The 19845-nt window shown below is 48.0% G+C and overlaps 2 protein-coding genes across 2 annotated transcripts in view; both read left to right on the top strand.

Annotated features, from left to right (window-relative positions):
- ANLN (anillin, actin binding protein) overlaps positions 1-19845 on the top strand; it is a 495425-nt gene that overhangs the window by 345449 nt on the left and 130131 nt on the right. The gene's annotated exons all lie outside the window — the stretch shown is intronic.
- The window catches only part of EEPD1 (endonuclease/exonuclease/phosphatase family domain containing 1), a 67986-nt gene continuing 54762 nt past the window's right edge, over positions 6622-19845 (top strand). Inside the window, exon 1 of the mRNA XM_083407083.1 lies at positions 6622-7492. Within this exon, the coding sequence (XP_083263209.1) occupies positions 6642-7492 (851 nt within the window). The 5' untranslated portion in view covers positions 6622-6641. The remainder of the gene's footprint in view (positions 7493-19845) is intronic.

Raw genomic sequence — 19845 nt, 5'->3', positions numbered from 1 at the left:
AATTGCCAGGTGTGGATACAGTTTCTGGATGTATATCCCCCAAAATTATTTTGAAACTAGACTAGACTGAAACGTTTAAATGTTTCTTTGATTGCCCTTGAATCTTCCTGCCCCACTTGCCACTCTCCCCTGCCACGCCAGGGTGGCGCATCAAACCCTTTGAGAACCACTGGCATAGATCTGCCCAAACTGCCATCGCAATGCAACTCCAGTCATGGGGAGGTCTGAAGAACCTGGCTTTTGTGTCAAACTTCAGGGCAACATAGGAACATAAGAAAAGCCTGCTAGATCAGGCCCAAGGCCCATCTAGTCCAGAATCCTGTTCTCACAGTGGCTGACCTGTGGGAAATTCACAAGAGGACCTCTGCACCCCAAAGGTTCCAGCAATGGGCATTCAGAAGCTTGAAACTACAAAGCCATTGTGCTTAGTACTCACTGATGAGGAGACAAACATGACTAACCATAAATAATAATAATAATAATAATAATAATAATAATAATAATAATAATTATAATTTATTATTTATACCCTGCCCATCTGGCTGGGTTTCCCCAGCCACTCTGGGTGGCTTCCAACAGAATATTAAAATACAATAGTCTATTAAACATTAAAAGCTTCCCTGAACAGGGCTGCCTTCACATGTCTTCTAAAAGTTTGATAGTTGTTGTTCTCTTTGACATCTGGTGGGAGGGTGTTCCACAGGGCGGGTGCCACCACCGAGAAGGCCCTCCGCCTGGTTCCCTGTAACTTCGCTTCTCGCAGTGAGGGAACCGCCAGAAGGCCCTCGGAGCTGGAGCTCAGTGTCCAGGCAGAACGATGGGGGTGGAGACGCTCCTTCAGGTATACTGGACCGAGGCTGTTTAGGGCTTTAAAGGTCAGCACCAACACTTTGAATTGTGCTTGGAAATGTACTGGGAAATTGGTTAGTCTTTAAGGTGCCACAAGACTCTTCCTTGGTTTTTGAGCCTAAATGTGATCTTCAGATGAAGGGTGGTATAAATAAGTAATAATAATAACAACAACAACTCATCTCTAAACAACTTTGTTTGTTATTTTCACAGTATAGCTGGGAGATAAGCTACTAACTGCACATAGTACCAAGCATAAAATTCAAGTGTGGATTTGAACCGAATGGTTAAGTTGTGGGCACTTCTTATCATTGTGGAATAATACCTAAAGGCTCCTTTAGCTTTCTTTTCTTTTATGTAACATTGTTAACGGCTGGGAAAAGACTTAAGTAAGAAACGCATCAGTTTCTGAGAACGAGCTGATCAGTTGATAGGCCAGATCAACAAAAGATACGAACGTTTTTATGGATGTTGCTGCATCTGAGCTGTCTTCTCGATTCCTTTGAGCTGTCTTCTGAAGAGAGTCAGTTACAAGACAATATTTCAGGAGCTTTGCCCAGTAACAGTGATTTCTCAACTGCCTTGCATCACTGGTTGTGATAATGGAGTATCGCATTCACAGAATGTCCGTTCTGCAGAGATGCTTCTGCAACAAAAGCTGCAACAAAGCGGGGTGGAGACTTCAATTCAGTGTTTATGTTAAGTGATGACTCATCCCTGGGACTCTGGGTCTCTCTCAGAAGCTGCCACTATATTGAACAAGCAACTTGGCTTATCTGAATCTCTTTCTGGGTTTAGAGAAAGAATAGTTCTTGGACTATATTAACAAGTAAGGAACTTAACAACAACAACAAAAACTGGACTGTAGCGCTAGCTGTTTAAGAGCAATGTGTTGATTTGTACATACAACTTTTTTTGGTAACAAGTTTAAAGACAGTTTGCAGTAGAACTTTGAACTTTCTGGGTGTGGAGAGCTTATTGATTTCATACTTTGCACAAGGTCCAGATCAGGAAATTCCCCTCACATAACTAACAATAGGGAAACATTTCAAGTTCTCTTGGTGGAAGGTATCTGTCAAATGTGAAACCAACACTAGTTAAGAATGTAGAGATGGGCCTTATTACTTTGCTATGTTTTGTTTTGTTATGCTTCGTTACTGCACAATTTTCAGACTTACTGTTAAGTTGTTCTAATAGCCCAGGGGTGGGCAACCATGGGGGGGGGCGAGGGGTCCAGGCGTACGGTATTTGGTGGGCAAGAACAGAGGCAGAAGTGGGCAAGCAAGAAATGTAAATTTTACTTTTTTACAATATGTTAGTTTCTACACACACACACTCGCCCCGACCCCCACATCCTCTACCCAGGGAAGTAAGAAGCATTATCAGAGTTCAAGAACACATTTTACTCAGGCAAGAAGACTCCAGGAGGGTGCAACCAGTGGTAGACTTGGGTGCCATGGCATCCTGTACAAATTTGATGCCCCCCTAGCCCTCGCCAGTGATGTATGGAAGCTGATCGCCAAAGAACTGATGCTTTTGAATTCTGGTGCTGGAGGAGACTCTTGAGAGTCCCATGGACTGCAAGAAGATCAAACCGATCCATTCTGAAGGAAATCAGCCCTGAGTGCTCACTTGAAGGACAGATTGTGAAGCTGAGGCTCCAGTACTTTGGCCACCTCGTGAGAAGAGAAGACTCCCTGGAAAAGACCCTGATGTTGGGAAAGATGGAGGGCACAAGGAGAAGGGGACGACAGAGGACGAGATGGTTGGATAGTGTTCTCGAAGCTACAAACATGAGTCTGACCAAACTGCGGGAGGCAGTGGAAGACAGGCGTGCCTGGCGTGCTCTGGTCCATGGGGTCACGGACACGACTAAACAACAACAAGCCCTCGCCAGACTTGAAGAAGGAGATGCAAGGGCACTAGCAGGGTCCTAGAGCTCACATCTCCTCCCCAAATATTCCCAGGGGCCAAAAAATACACATTTTGTGTATGTGTTAAGTCTGGTGATTGTGCTTATATTACAGGCTTGATTCCCTACCCCAAGCACAATAAGGGGCAGATCCTGCACAGACACATCAAGATATAGGTATTCAAAATTATATTTGTTTTTTGAGATCGGGGAGCTGCCTTCTCTATCCCAGGTTACCGGAAAACATGTTGATTTCTAAATCATGGTATTAGCTCTCTAACTTCAAAGTGCTGATGAATGCCAATAAACCAGTCCAAACGCTGCTATTCAAATGCTGAAACCATATAAAACACAACCCCCCCCCCCCCAAGTGATTAAGTACAATTCCCTTGTGGAAAGACTACTAAATTCAATTAGCATAGCTTCAGAATGCTATTAATTAGCTTGTATCTACTCAATGCTTTGAAAAGGCAGAGCATTACATAACAAATGTGAAGTATTATAACTCATTTTCCCACTCACAATTTTCCCCGCACCACATTTTCTGACGGAATGCCAAGAATTTTATATATATATATATATATTTAAAACTTCTTGTTATTGTTGCTTCCGCTTGGCAGGGGACCTGAAAAGGAAATGCGTAATGAAAATTATACCCTTCATCTTTGGGCATCCAGAGAAGAAAGATAAGTACTCCGGAGTCCTGCTGCAGTTCTTAACAAACAGGAAACCTCACCAGGAATTTCTTTGTCAGGTGTAACGGGAACCAGAGGGAGTCAGCTGCAACCTCACGACTTCTTTGCAATGTGACACCATAGGCACATGCGTAATCACACCCATTCCAAAAATTCACCCTGGAATGACTTCACCGCACCAGATGTTAATCTGAATGCGCCTATTGATAATGATTACAAATCACATCTGCACTCTGCTCTTTGTCCAAGAAGCTCAGGGCATCATAAAGGTAAAGGGACCCCTGACCATTACGTCTAGTCGTGGCCGACTCTGGGGTTGCGGTGCTCATCTCGCTTTATTGGCCAAGGGAGCCAGCATACAGCTTCCGGGTCATGTGGCCAGCATGACTAAGCCGCTTCTGGCGAACCAGAGCAGCGCACGGAAACGCCATTTACCTTTCTGCCAGAGCGGTACCTATTTATCTACTTGCACTTTGATGTACTTTCGAACTGCTAGGTGGGCAGAAGCAGGGACCGAGCAACGGGAGCTCACCCCGTCGTGGGGATTCGAACTGCCGACCTTCTGATTGGCAAGTCCTAGGCTTTGTGGTTTAACCCATAGCGCCATCCACGTCCCTACAACGCCACCCATGTCCCTACAGTGCCACCCATGTCCCTACAGTGCCACCCACGTCCCTCAGGGCATCATAGGTGAGGTTATTTATTTTATCCTTCCAACGAACAGGTGGGGGTAGGCTAGGCTGGTGCACAACCGCTTACCCAGAGCTGCTCAGTGATATTCAGATCCGAATCCAGACATGAAGACATTATATTTGTAGAGCATTCTGATTTGGAAACAACCCCTTGTGGCATTGAGTTCCAATGTCTCTCTCTTTTGGGGGGCTTTCCAGCTCTAAAAACAGACAAATGCATAAAACGGGTCAGTTAATTTACACCACAAGCCAGTACAAGGCACACCACTGTCTCCAAAACAGATTTGCATTCTGCCCTTTTCAAAATTAATCATAGGACTTAGAAATAGCTAAGTGTACCTGCCGCAGCAGAGTTTGTTGTTAAGTTTTTGGATGGGGTTAGATTTTATTCAGTAAGGCCCAAAAGCTTTAACTGTTAAGAAACAAATACCCTGTTATTTTGTCTGCACTTGTGGCTTTTTATGCTTAAATAAATACTGGTTATTTATTTCTTCTATTGCTGTTGTTGTTGATTTAAATTTCTATACTGCCCTTCATCCGAAGATCACAGAGCAGTTTACAATACAAAAACACAAAAATACATACCATAATAATGAAGAAAACCAATACCCACTCCCACCCAGTTTAAAGGGCCATAGATTATTAAATTAGCCAAAGGCCTGGGAGAATGGGAATGTTTTTGCATGGCCCCTAAAGATATGTAATGAAGGCGCTAGACAAGCCTCCCTGGGAAGAGCATTCCACAAGCAGGGAGCCACCACAGAAAAGGCCCTTTCTCGTGTTGCCACCTTCTGGACTTCTTTGTGGAGGAGGAGGAGGCACACAAAGAAGGGCCCCAGATGATGGTTGCAGGGTCTGGTTCAGTTCATCTGGGGAGAGGCTGTCCTGGAGGTATTGTGGTCCTGAGCCGTTTAAGGCGTTATAGGTCAAAACCAGCATTTAAACTGAGCCTGGAAAGTGCAGTTGGGGCAGAATCAGTGTAATATGTTCAAACTGAGCAACCTGGCTGCTTTGTTCAGCACCAGGTGAAGTTTCGGAACCGTCTTCAGAAGCAGCTCCATGTATATGAGTGGCTGGGGAAACCCAGCCAGATGGGCGGGGTACAAATAATAAATTGTTGTTGTTGTTGTTGTTGTTATAACACGTTGCAGTAATCCAGCCTAGAGATTAATAGAGCACAGACCACAGAAGTTAGGCAATCCCTGCCCAGATAGGAGCGCAGCTGGGCCAACAGCCCAAGCTGATGGAAGGCACTCCTTCACCTTCTATTTCCTTCACGAGTAGCTCTAACCCTGCAGCACAAGAAAAAAAAGAGGCGAGTCAAAAGAGGCATCCCGTCTTCTACTTTGGAAGCCGCGGGATTTGCGCCTTTGCCGCGCGCATTCCCAGCGCATGCCTTCGCTGTGATGCGCCCCAGTCACGCCGTGCGTAAAAATCGGCGAGGTTGCCCGAGGGGAGGACGAGGCGCTCCTTCCTGGCTTGGGGAACAAGTGGAAGGCAAAGGCTGGCTTCTCCCTCCCGCAGCTGGGCGTGAGGCGACTCTCCGCCCCCGAAGGTAGCAGCCCCAGCGGCTCCGCCTTGCCGAGAGGGCGGGCCGAGCGCCCGGTCCTTGGCCGCGGCGCTTTGCTGATCCCCGGCTCATAACAAGCCGGGCGCGCCGGCGGAGGGAGCAGAGCGCGGCTGGAGGATAGCAGCGGAGACCCCCCATCTCGTAGGAGCCGGAGCGGAATAGGGCCGCCCGGGGGGGAGTGGTTGGTCGAGCGGTACAAGCCCTCCGGAGGAAGACGGCGCTTCCCTTCCGAGCGCCCCATTTCTCCTCCTTCTTCCTGGCTTGGCCAAAAAGCAACGCGGTGGGGAAATCGGCGGGCAGAGAGGAAGGAAAGGAAGCCGCACGTGAGGAGGGGACGCCGCGCAAGGAAAGGAAGCGCGCACGGCTTGCCCAGCCTCGGCTGCAGCCCGGCGCGATGCTCCGCTAAGCGCAGCTTTTTTCTTGGCAAAGGGACGCCGGGATCGCGCGCCCGCTCCGCGCTGCAGCCGCTGATCCGGGGCAGAAACCAGAGCAAGAAGCGCTTTCTCCCAAATTTGCAGCCGGCGCGTTGACCATCAGCTTTTGCGGCTGCCCTTCTCGGTTGCAGGCACGCATGCCTGCGCCTGTGTGTATTTGGAATATTTTTAACTTTGCCCTGCGCTTGGAGTGCCGTCCAGCAGCTCGCGAATATCCCAGCCGCTTGCCAAGTTTGATTTTGGAGCCCGGTGTTTACAGCCCGCCTCGGTCCCTCCCTCCCTCCCAGGAGGAATATTTTGTCGCCAGTTTCTTGAATGAGACGCTTAAGGTCCTCTGCCTCTGATGTTGCCTGCCTGCTAAGGAGGGAATCCTGGACGGTGCAGAGTGCCACGCTACCGCCGTGCAGGCCAGCTGTCTCCTTAAGAGCCACCAAGCGCCTCCAGAGCGACCGTGGATTATTGCACCGCTGCTAAAGCAAGCCAGCCAGCATGGGGGGCAACCTTGGCTGCCACCGCTCCATCCCCAGAGACCCCTCAGACCTGTGCCACAGCCGCAAATTTAGCGCGGCGTGCAACTTCAGCAACATCCTTGTGAACCAGGAGAGGCTGAATATCAACACGGCCACCGAGGAGGAGCTCATGACTCTGCCCGGGGTCACCAGGACGGTTGCGCAGAGCATTGTGGAATACCGGGAGTATATTGGGGGCTTCAAAAAGGTCGAGGACTTGGCCCTGGTGAGCGGGGTGGGAGCTGCCAAGCTGGAGCAGGTGAAGTTTGAGATCTGCGTGAGCAGCAAAGGGAACTCGGCCCAGCACTCGCCCAGCTCCTTGCGGAAGGACCAGAACCTCGACCACCTTTCAGCTGCGAAGATCAATATCAACACGGCCACCCCTGCCCAGCTCATGAGCATCCGTGGCGTCACGGAAAAAATAGCCAACGGCATTGTCGAGTACCGCCGAGAGCACGGGCCCTTCAAGAACATTGAGGACATGGTCAAGATGGACTGCATCAACTCTTCGTTCTTGGACAAAATCCGGCACCAGATATTTGCCGAGCGCTCAAGGCCTCCTTCTACCAATACCAATGGCGGCCTCAACTTCATGGTCAAGCCTCACCCGAGCCCCACCTCGCTAAGCCTCCAGAGTGAGGACTTGGATTTTCCTCCTGGGGGACCCACGCAGATTATCTCCACGCGGCCCACCGTGGAGATGTTTGGTGGGGTGCGGGATGGGAAGCCTGTGCTGAGGCTGGCCACCTGGAATCTGCAGAGCTGCTCCGTCGAAAAAGCCAACAATCCTGGCGTGCGAGAGGTCGTGTGCATGACGCTGCTGGAGAACAGGTATGGGACGACTTCTGCTGTACCTGCGGGGAGTTATCCTTCGCTTGTGTGTTTCATGCTTCCCTTGGCTTTGTGATGACTTCCTGGTTCAAGCCAGGAATGGGGGGCCTTTTGGCCTTCCCAATGTTACCGGACTGCAGCTCCCATCAGTCCTGACAGTTAGCCATGCTGGCCTGGCCTGATGGGAGCTGGAGTCCAGCAATATCTGGAGAGCCGCAGGTTCCCCACCGCTGCTTTCAAACAAAATATGATGGGACAAACTGAACTCAACTGTTCCCTGTTTATCTGTAAGCCCATAGCTAATCCTGTTAACCTTTGCCTATAGGCCCAAAATAATGCCCATTGGACATATTCAGAGATGCTATGTATGCTCCATCCTGATGCCACAGCCTACCATTTGAACCTTTCTATGTAACTAATGCTGTTGAGATATGTTCAGAAACTGTCTCATCTGGGCCAGTGTCCCATGAATGGCAACCGAGAACAGTATACATAAGTAGGAATATTTCCACGCTCCCCATTCTGTTACTTATCTCTTAGCAGATGTGTGCATTTAAGCCTGAATCTGCTCCAATTCCTTAACAATTTTTTTAAAGAAAAGGTGGGTGGATGGAGCCAAAATCAAAGGGGGCATAATTCTCATTCTCCTGTCCGCAATTTCCTCCTAACTGTCTTGTCTCCTGATGTCTCTTTTCCCATTACTGAAAGTGAGCTGGGTTGTGCGGCAAAAACACTTGAGGTGTGTAGGGTTTTTCCTCCCCTTCACCTGATTTCCCCCCTTTACTCTCATCTGGATCCTCTGCTGTCTGTTTTCTGTGTGGTTTGGGTCGATCCGGGATTAAACATGCAGATCTGCAGCCAGCTTCTCATGAAGTTTGAACCTGAGATTTTGGAGGTCTTGGGCATATCACATGGACTTGGGAGCCCCAAAATATGAGAGCTACCATGCAGAGGCCACTGAAAGGTATGCGCTCATGTGTGTGTTCACAATGTGTGGATAACATCTTGTGTGCTGGCTCATCCCTTTGACCTGTTAACATGCCAGCATTCTGCAGCCAGGTAGTGTCCACACTGGTCTCAAATTGCATTTGTGTTCGTTGTTGTGTGTACAACACAGGTAAGTGCCCTCTCAGGACCTTTGCATGGAAGCATTCGTGTTTAATCAGTCTTAAGGCTAATGAATGAGGGAGGTGGGCCTCCGGACAATGATAATTTCTTGTCGAATTTAAATTGCCCTGGCAGTCTACTAGTCCATGTGTTTCAATCAAGGCAAGGATTTGGTTGTCTGGTCAAGAGTTCTGAATAGTCATTAGGAACAAGAAGTGAGTACGGTACTTGATTGCTGCAACTTCTTGTGCTTAGCAGTTTCTTTAGAAAAAGGCACCGTGAGCAAGAATTTGTGTATATATACGTTGCCATGGCAAGCATGGCTTGAAAACCGTGCTGTGTTCATCGGAGGTTCAGCGAGAAGTGACCTCATTATTTTGAAACTGAAGTAATGCTGCGTGTCAAACCCCATTTTCTCTTTCTGTTCTTTCATGGCAAAATAGCCCCCCCCCCTCTCTTCAGAAAAGCTTGATTTGATAAAGTTGCCTTGGTTCCTAGATGGAGGAAGCACACATCAAAGACTTAAAGGGGTATTTTTCGTAGGAGTGATTTCAGACCTGTGATTTACTGTATTTTTGCCAAAGAACTTTCCCCCCCAGCCTGCACTGCAATCTGAACTTGAGTAACGGCCATTGTTCACATGTCCGCAGTGCAGAGTTGAAACTCTGCATTTGGTATATACCATATTGCGGTACGTTTTGTTTTCCCACAAGCAGAAGCATGCTGGAGCGCTGAGAAGCTTCTGTGGGTTGGACCAAAAGGAAGGAATGAGCAATTTGTGTTTACAGTGGTGAAGCTTGTGCTGCAATCTTCCTCCCTTGCAACACAGGGCCGTGAGTGATCAAAAACGTACACATAGCAGTCCTTGACTTGAAAACTTTCAGGGAAGCAGAGGAACACACCCCTTTTCAAAAGTTCCTGGTCTGGGTCGCAAGCAGGTTCGGACAGTCTCATGCACAGGATTCAGAAGTTTCAATTACATATCATCAACCAATAACAAAGGGATTTGCAGCTGCAAGAACTTATTTTGTGATCTTCAGGTTGCAATCAGGTGGCCCTGGGAGAGTGTCCCGGGGCCTATAATTATAGAAACATTAGATGCTACTTTAAAATGAGTTAGGCCATTGTTCCATATAGATCAGCATTGTCCATGCTAACTGTCAACAACTCTATAGGGTTTCAGATGGAAGTCCTGGCAAATTGTGTCTTGTTTTTTAAGCCACAAAACGGACAGAGGAGTGCAAAAACACTCTGCACCCTGCCTTTGACAGCCCTGCTGGGATTTTGATAAACAGTTTCAACTGCTTGTGGGTTTCCCACACCTTAGGAAAGCAGCCTTAATGGAGGGAAAGATTAGACCAGCTACTCTTGAATTTATTGTGCTCGAATAGCCTCATTGTCGGTTACAGACAAATATGACTAGCCTTTTGCATTTTGCCAGGTAGCAGAGTTCATACACCTTTTTCGGAAGTAGGTCCCACTGGGTTTAATGGAGTTGACTCCCAAGTAAATGTGCCTAGGAACAGAAGTGTTGATCATGTTGCTCAACCGTCATGTTGTACAGCCCTTCCCATACTGTACTGTGTCAAGTGAAAGGAAATTGCCCCACCCCATGAAAAAGATCCAAATCTAGCATGTCAGGGAACAAGACAAGCCAGAACTGTTCTCCCCGACATGCTGGCTTTCTGTGAGCAGGGAAACATGACATGAGGGAAGCATCTGAAACATGCCCTTTCACTTTTGGATGGAAGGGTCTGGGCACAACGGGGCACCTTGATCCATTTAATTAAGGACATCAACTTTCATGGGGAGAGAGAACATGACCTATAAGAAGTTTCACCCTAGCCTCTGACCATTGTTACTGGCAGAGCCAGCCCACCTATGAGGCAAGGTGAAGCAAATACCTCAGGCAGAAGGATCCACAGGGGCAGCAGACCCCAATGTAGATATTTACTCCCTCCTAATTCATGAGGTATTTACTCCCTCCTAATTCATAAGGGACGCGGGTGACGCTGTGGGTAAAACCTCAGTGCCTAGGACTTGCCGATCGTATGGTCGGCGGTTCGAATCCCCGCGACGGGGTGAGCTCCCGTCGTTCAGTCCCAGCTCCTGCCCACCTAGCAGTTCGAAAGCACCCTCGGATGCAAGTAGATAAATAGGTACCGCTTCATAGCGGGAAGGTAAACGGCGTTTCTGTGTGCTGCGCTGGTGCCAGTTCGCCGGAGCAGCTTCGTCACGCTGGCCACGTGACCCAGAAGTGTCTTCGGAAAGCACTGGCTCCCGGCCTCTTAAACGAGATGAGCACGTAACCCTAGAGTCGGACACGACTGGCCCGTATGGGCAGGGGTACCTTTACCTTTTAATTCATGAGGTAGGTCTTCCCTCACCCCATCTTCCCTGGCAAGGAGGGAGATGCCATTTTGTGGATTGCCTCAGATGGCAAAATGTCTTGGGCTGGCCCTAGTAACTTGGGGCGAAATTGTTCTTCAGCGTTGAGAATCTCTTTCCTTTTTTCCTCTCCTTACTGGATCTGCTCCTTTGCCACCCACAGCATCCTGATGTGCAGAAATTTCAGTAGGTGCAGCTTTTGTGGGCATGAGGGAACACAAACATCTTTGATCCCCTCGGCCCAAACACACGCACCTTTCCTGCAAACCTCAAAGAAAGTGATGGTCATATTGAACCCACGGTTCTGCTTCGACGTCTCTCTTTATCGTTTCCTTGCAACAGCTGGCGCTTATTGCTAATGCATATTTGATACAGTTATTCTTAGGTTCAGGAAGCAAGCTCCCCCTCAAGGCATTTGCTCTGTTTTACAATATGCTACCTTTAGATGAGTTAGCTTGAATCTTGCATCTCCCTGGGCTGGTTTGGTGCCTTGCTCCTGAGCAGGGAAAACAAAACACACACCACCATTTACTCTCCTGGGGCTAAAAGGAATCATTCGCTTTTCTGAACAGCCCACAGATGGGTTTGGTCCAGTGGCGTAGCGTGGGGGGTGCAGGGGGGGGCCCGGCCGCACCGGGCGCAACATCTGGGGGGGGCGCGCTCGCACTCGCATCTCTCTGCCCCTACCTGGCTCACTCACTCTCTCTCACTGCAGTGCTGGCTGTGCGAATCCAATCCGAGCCGCCGGGTCGCCGCCCACTGTGGGGGGGGGGTGCCAGGTGTGTGGTGCGGTGCGGAGAGAGAGCGAGGGACTATCTGGGGGAGGGGCAGTGCAGCGGGGGGGGCGCAAATTACTTGCCTTGCCCCGGGTGCTGACAACCCACGCTACGCCACTGGTTTGGTTGTCTTCCCATGATGCAGAGCAGCCTTCGCCAAGCCGGTGCCCTCCAAAGGCCTTGGACTGCAACTCCCATCAGCCAGCACAGCCGTTGCAATCCTAAACATCTGGAGGCAACCGGCTTGGCGAAGGCCGATAAATTGTTTAATCCTCTTACGCTCAATGTTCTCCGCCACATCAATTGTGTTAATCCTTCTCAAAAGCTTCTTCTAACCTATGAATGAATATGCCAGCTTCTCACAGACAGCATGGTCTTTTCCTCCCCCATTTTTGGAAATGAATCATTTCCCTCTGTTTTAAATGGTGGGTTCCTAACTTTCCTCTCCCCCCCCCCCCTTTTCATAGCTGCAGTATTTGACACTTAGTCCGTGGTGGGGTTATTGAGGTGGCAGTTGGCAAGGTTGTCACCTGTGCTATTGACCTCCAGTAAACCTTTGAATCTCTCTTCCTGAACTTTCTGATTTTTCTGTTCTGAAGATGAGCGTGGCATTTGTCTTTGACTGTGAACAGCATCTTCTTTCTTCTTTCTTCAAAAAGATCGTGGTGGATGTCTTTTGCATTTGTGGTTTGTTTGCTTGCTTGCTTGTTTGTTTGTTTTTAAAAAAGGAAAGCGCTTTCACCCTTCCCTTCTACTCCTACTTCTCTCATATTGGATTTGGAACGGAGACTGGCTTGTCGAAAAGTGATGGTGAGACATTTGACTGGTGGATCAGAAGCGTTCCCATAACTATGCGGTCGATTGTTCTACAAGTGATATTCCTAAGGGCATATTTCAACACATATATAAAACTGCTTGGATGATTTTTGGCTTCCTCTAAAGAACAACAAGCACTGGCAGTTTTGTGCAAGGACCAAAAAGCCTTTGGCTGTATACACACACACCTTACATTTAAAGCATGCAACTTCCCCCAAATAACCTTGGGAACTGTAGTTTTTTAAAGGGTGCTGGGAATTGTAGCTCTGTGGTGGGAAGACTACAGTTCCCAGGATTCTTTGGGGGAGATCACGTGCTTTATATGTTTGGTGTGTATGCCGCTAGAGATTCAAGCCTCTTTATAAAACCACACTCCCCAGTCCCGTGTCCCAAGCCATGACAACAAGGCAAATTTCAAACTGGTTTTAAAGTGTGTATTGTAGGCATTGCCTTAAGCTGTGATAGGAAAAAGCTGCACCCTTTGTCCCTCCTTGGGGGTTAGTATTGACCCCCCCTCCCTTTTCAAAAAGGGCTCCCTCGTTTGTGCAAATAAATGTACTGTATGTGTGGTTGGTAATGAGGCTTTCACTTTTTGCTTTTATTTTATTTTATTGCTGGTGTTCCTTGTGTTGGGCGTACAGTGGTACCTCGGGTTACATACGCTTCAGGTTACAGATGCTTCAGGTTACAGACTCCGCTAACCCAGAAATAGTGCTTCAGGTTAAGAACTTTGCTTCAGGATGAGAACAGAAATCGTGCTCCGGTGGCGCAGCAGCGGGAGGCCCCATTAGCTAAAGTGGTGCTTCAGGTTAAGAACAGTTTCAGGTTAAGTACGGACCTCCGTAACAAATTAAGTACTTAACCTGAGGTACCACTGTATTTCTAATGTGTGCTGTCTTCCCCATGCCTATATCTTTTGGGCTTCAAAATGACACACCCAGTCGGTAGGATCTCATCTCGACACCAGATTGCAATAGATTTCCTGGGGGAGATAAATGAACAGGTTGCTCCCTGCAAGGATCCCTGTCACAAAAGGCACAGGGTGAGATCTAGGCAGGGCTGTGGGCAGCCTGAAGTTAAGAAAAAATGTTGAAAACTAAAGAATAATTAAAACGCTGTTCCCAGAAAAGCTGAATTATGCAAAGCTCTACGCTTTGTGAGTGGCAGTCGTCTTACTCAGAAGGCCCTGGGACTGCTAGTTTTATTTGCAGCTGAGAGGAAGCTACGTACATAGTCTGCCCACACACCCCAAACTTCCCTTTGCAAATATCATGCCTAGAAACTTGTCTAGCCTCCAAGTCTTGGGCTAGTGAACATTCTCAGCCAATGGAGAGCTCCTTTCAGAGCACCTCTTTCCTCCTAGCTCTGCTAGGAGTGATGTTCATGCATTAGGACCGATACCATTCTGCTGCTAATCCAACAATATACATGTCTGAAAGCACCAACAAAGACTGTGTGCTTCTGTTAGTTTATTTTTGTATGCTCAGCTCTTGGTGGCTTGGCAGAGTGGTAAGGTGTGTCTGTTTTGTTCCTTATCTCTTCCTTTATCTCCTTGTATATTTTCCTGTACCCATTCTAATAATACTCTGGAGCACATCCAAGACAAACTCGGCTGTAATAAAAGAGCAGGAAAAAGCACAGCCCTAATAACATGAGCACACACAGAAATCATTAGCTCCAAAAGCATGCAATAATAAAAAAAAAACACTCTTGTTTTAGCATTTTTCAAGTCTAAGCTCTGAAAATCTAAAATAATAATAATGTTATTATTTGTACCCCACACATCTGATTGGGTTGTCCGAGCCACTCTGGGAGGCTGACTGTGTTTAAACAACTTGTAAAGAGGAAATCTGAGGCCTGTATGCACTTAGAAGCTGCATTGCGTGTCGAGGTCCCCAGGGCCACCCCAATAACGCACACATCACACAGAATTTTTTGTTTAAGGTTTTTGGCATAATTTTGGCCACAACTTTATTGAAATACAAATTTGTGAGTGGTTGCTTAGGCACTGGTTGCGACTATCTGCCCCCCCCCCCATGGGGGACAGACTGACATTCCGCACAATGCAAAAGTCAGAAAAGGGGAATACACTTGGGAGTAGCGACAGAGCAGGGAACCTGCCCTCACCCCAAATGCAACCAGGAGCTCATTGCTATGGCCCGAGCCCCCTTGACAGAGTGGACAAGCAATAGTTAGCCCCCGATTCCTTTAACGGAATCCCTTGCAGCAGCAGCATTAGAGGGGCAGGCACATCCAATCCATGCCCCTCAACCAACCAAACCATAAACCAATGCCTAACCGCAACCTTACAAGTTGTGACGATTTGCTACGCGGTAGGCAAAAACCAAATGGCCGCAGCCAATCAGCCAGATGGACAAAATTCCTACCGGGCCCCCGCTCCAAAGCATACGACCCCATGACAGGCATAGAATCATAGAATCATAGAGTTGGAAGAGACCACAAGGGTCATCGAGTCCAACCCCCTGCCAAGCAGGAAACACCATCAGAGCACTCCTGACATATGGTTGTCAAGCCTCTGCTTAAAGACCTCCAAAGAAGGAGACTCCACCACACTCCTTGGCAGCAAATTCCACTGTCGAACAGCTCTTACTGTCAGGAAGCATAGCAAGGTCAAAGCGAACAACCCTAATTCTAGGGAGGGGGCGACAGGCAATCCGATGCACGGGTGATAAGAGGAAGCCCTAGCCTTGTGCAAGGAGTTTTAGCATTTCTGGCTGTCAATCAACAAATGGCAACATTAACTTCTTCCCAATGACAAGGGAAGCCCAATCGCATCAGTGGCCAATGGTCAATTAGCCCGCCCCCAACTTTGGAGTGTCCTGGCGGCCCCCACCGCAACACGTGCTCTCCATGAAGGAGAACATGCTTTGCAGGTGGGAACCCTGATAATCTGGAAACGCAAACATTTAGAATAACCCTTCAGATTTCCCTGCGTCGAAACCCAGAATCATGCTGTACTTAGAATATATTCTGCAAATGTAAGGTTGGAAGAGGAGAAGAACTTCATGCAACCTTAGACTTGCTTTCCACAATCTTTAAGAATTCAGCTTGTCAAAGAATCCGAAAACTTTGGACAAGGAGTGTCAGAGGGCAAATAATTGTTGTTTGTAGTGGAGAAGTAGTCTTGGGAGCATAGGAGCAGATTCCTAGGAGCTGTGGGGGGGCTTTAGCCAACGCAATAAAATATTTGAGGGGGCCGCCCCCCCCAAGTTGATGGGCATTGCCATTCAAATGGTTTGTGTGATCGAGTATGCTGGGCAGGGCTTACCTGGGGCCCTACAATATTTCGTTCAAGTTGGCACCCCTGAATGGGAGACTGGGGGGAAAAATCTGTGCTGGGAAATATAAAACTTGGGCAACTGACCAGTGGAATCTGCCTTGCAATTTGAGAAAAAGTTCTCCACCTTTCCAATTTTTTCTCTCACCCTTAGCACTAATGACTTGGTGTTTTAGCACAGGGTGTCTGAGATTCTTGGGATGCCATATTGAAGTGGTCCATGCACCTTGGAACGCTAGAGTATGGCTTATTGTGACTGAGCAAGCAGAGAAGAGCCTGTAGCTTCTCTGCTCCTTCCTCACTGGGCTTTTTCGCTCAGTGCAGGGCAACGCATGTCTTGTGGTTAAGATCTCTCTGCTTTAACCTTGAACTGGAACCAGGACAAATGTTCCTAGGTTTGTCCGTCTACCCTGTTCAAAAGCGACCAGGGAGGAGCAATGCTGCTGTGATCTCCTCTGGAGCCAGCAGGGTTTGCCCTGTCGTGGTGGGCAAAGGCAGCCAATTTTGTGCCATATGCCAGCACCTAAGGTTGCATAGCAGAACTTCTGTTCAACGTACTCTTGTGGGAAGGGCTGTGGCTCAGTGGTAGTGAAATATACTCAGAGTCGAGTGTGGATTTCATGCTCTTTATTCAGCTCATAGTAGTGAGGAGGAATGGAAGTTCCCCAGAAATGTCTGCTTTATATACATTATTTACACAATGGGCCCCACGTGATTGGCTAATTCCGGGATTCTCCTGTAGGCCAATCAGGTTGCGGATTCACTTCCACCTGGAGTTGGATTGGGTGGCTCCTGTGGACCAATCAGACTGCTGCATTCTGGATCCTATTGTTCTAGGACCAATCAGACTGCTGCATTCTGAATCCTATTGTTCTAGGACCAATCAGACTGCTCCAATTTGAATCCTGTTGTTCTAGGACCAATCAGACTGCTGCATTCTGAATCCTCTTGTTCTAGGACCAATCAGACTGCTGCAATTTGAATCCTATTCAACTCAGTACATAACAGGTAGAATACCTGCTTGGCATGCAGAAGGCTCAACCCTTAACATCTTCCAGTAGGACTGGGAAAGACCCCTGTGTCTCAAAACTCTGGAAGGCCACTACTAGTCAGGGTGTAAACAATGCTGATGGATCAGTGGTCTGACTTCATTGTGAGGCAACTTCCCGTGTTCTTGTGGATTATTCAGGATGCAGCACTAAACACCGTGATCTGGCCCTAACTTTGGTTGAGCTCAGTTACATAAGAGTAGACATGAGCAGGATTGTGCTTCATGTGTTGTAGAAACTTCCTGGCGTTGTCAATCAGCATTACAGCGTTGCTTTCCCTTTTCCTAAGGCTTGTGGTTTGCTTTGCAAAAATTCAAGCATTTCTTTCTCCCCCCTTTCTCTTCTGCATTGCAGTCTTGGCATCTCCCGCTCATTGGGAGACTTTAAGAACAAAGCATCTTGTTGTCAAGCTGGTCTTGCTTTCTGCTAGGCTACTTCTCTGTGTTTAGAGGAATAATCTCTTTAGGAACACGGACGACAGGGGGAATTTAGCTCAGACATTGTGCTATGGGGAAATGCTTTGCAACATCAACCTGTTCCAGAAAATAGTTGCCTGACTCAGAACTAGCATGTCTTTAACAAAGGCTGCATGCATACGAACACATCTGTAGCACAAAAAGGAAAGAACGTCATGGAGATAATGGCTTCTGGTCCCTTATTTTGTTCTGAGTCCTGGGAAGGAGCTCTGGTCCCGAGAGGAAAGGATGAAAAATCAACAAAATAAAGCAAACCAGTTTGAAGTGAGTTAACCAGTTTCAAAACGCTCCTTGTCGTTCTGAACCAATCCTGCTTTCAGGCCCTCAGAAGATCGGGTTGGGCACGGTCCGCTGTGGGAATGGTCTGGCTTCTCAATGCCAGGGGTTTGGCTGCTGATAACCGACTATGGCTACACTGAAAGGAGCAAGAAGGACACTGACAAACTGGAACGTGTCCAGAGGAGGGCAACCAAAATGGTCAAAGGCCTGGAAACGATGCCTTATGAGGAACGGCTAAGGGAGCTGGGCATGTTTAGCCTGGAGAAGAGGAGGTTAAGGGGTGATATGATAGCCATGTTCAAATATATAAAAGGATGTCACCTAGAGGAGGGAGAAAGGCTGTTTTCTGCTGCTCCAGAGAAGCGGACACGGAGCAATGGATCCAAACTACAAGAAAGAAGATTCCACCTAAACATTAGGAAGAACTTCCTGACAGTAAGAGCTGTTTGACAGTGGAATTTGCTGCCAAGGAGTGTGGTGGAGTCTCCTTCTTTGGAGGTCTTTAAGCAGAGGCTTGACAACCATATGTCAGGAGTGCTCTGATGGTGTTTCCTGCTTGGCAGGGGGTTGGACTCGATGGCCCTTGTGGTCTCTTCCAACTCTATGATTCTATGATTCTATGATTCTAAGAGCTGCTCAGAAGCACACATTGCATCCTCTAAGGCAGGGGTCAGCAACCTAAGGTCCATGGGCCACAAGCACCCCACGGGGGTCGTTTAACCGGCCCAGGAGCCGCCCCCCCGAACCGAGCCACCCGCTCAGCGAGTCCCTGCGCACTGTGCTAAACCGCCACAGTGCAAGGACTCACTTCCGCAGCACCGGAAATCGTGTCTGCACATGCGCTGATGCCGAAAATCACGTCTGTGCAGAGGCTGACGCCGGAAATCACGGGCGCGCACACAGTCCGGTCCACGGAGGGATGAACCGGCCCAGGCAAGGTAGACCTTGCCGCCCCCTGCTCTAAGGCAGTGGTGTCTGTGGCTGGCAAATGGACAGCTCTGTTTCAAGACATAGGTAGTCCACGTTAAACCAGTTGTCCGCAAAGTGCATTTTTTGCAGGTTGACAAAGGCACAACAGAGAGAATCTTCCATCGGCAGGAGAACTGCTGATTCAAGGCTTGAATGCATCGTTTGTCGCAGCTGGAGATGAAGGCTGGGCTCAAAACGTAACCTTTTTTTCTGTGAAGGATTTGAAGGAAGAGAGAGTTGCTGCTGCGCTGGTGGCTTGGGAGGGAGTTCAAGGCATGAGAAACGATGAGAGAGAATGGGTGAATGGGTGGAAACACTGGCAAGAGCAGAAGACGTAAGGATACAGAGCACTTTAGAAGTAAGGAATTCAGTGGTACCTCGGGTTACAGACGCTTCAGGTTACATACGCTTCAGGTTACAGACTCCGCTAACCCAGAAATTGTACCTCGGGTTAAGAACTTTGCTTCAGGATGAGAACAGAAATCGTGTTCCGGCGGCGCAGCAGCAGCAGGAGGCCCCATAGGCTAAAGTGGTGCTTCAGGTTAAGAACAGTTTCAGGTTAAGTACGGACCTCCGGAACGAATTAAGTACTTAACCCGAGGTACCACTGTAGTCCCAAAGTGCAGGTTGTATCATTTAAACTTCAATTGTTACACAGATCTGATTTCCCCCTGCTCTTTACTCACTTTTCTCTGTTCTGCAATGCGTAGTCACAGCACACTTGCAGAACACCATGTAAGGATGTGAGGACAGCTTGAGGAGGCTTTTAACAGAATGAGCGTTGCTGGAAATGAAACACAGTTGTAGAGAAAAATAGAATTCTCATGCTTCATGTTCCCCTAATGACTGTTTCTGTAAAATACAGTGTTTATTTTGCCTTAAAACAGTCTGCCCTTTTGCAAGTATTCCAATTACTGTAAGAAGATTGCACATAGAGGTTTCTTAAAAATACTCTCTCTCCCTGCCCTTGGTTCTCCTTCCAACCTCTTCCTGTTTGATCTTAATAAAGCATTTAATTTGTGCTTCTCCTTCACTTGTATGAAGTGCAACTTCATGTGTTGCTTCATATGGCGGCACAATTATTATTATTATTATTTTTAAAGAAACTGGGCAATTCTATTTGTAAGGTCACATAGATGAAGGATCTTCCTTTTCTCTTGCACTCTGCTCTTCCCTCCTTCAAGATGCGGGACGT

The sequence above is a fragment of the Podarcis tiliguerta genome (assembly GCF_965153285.1).
Source record: "Podarcis tiliguerta genome assembly, chromosome: 12".
Lineage (NCBI taxonomy): Eukaryota > Metazoa > Chordata > Lepidosauria > Squamata > Lacertidae > Podarcis > Podarcis tiliguerta.
This window is presented reverse-complemented; position numbering and strand designations above follow the sequence as displayed.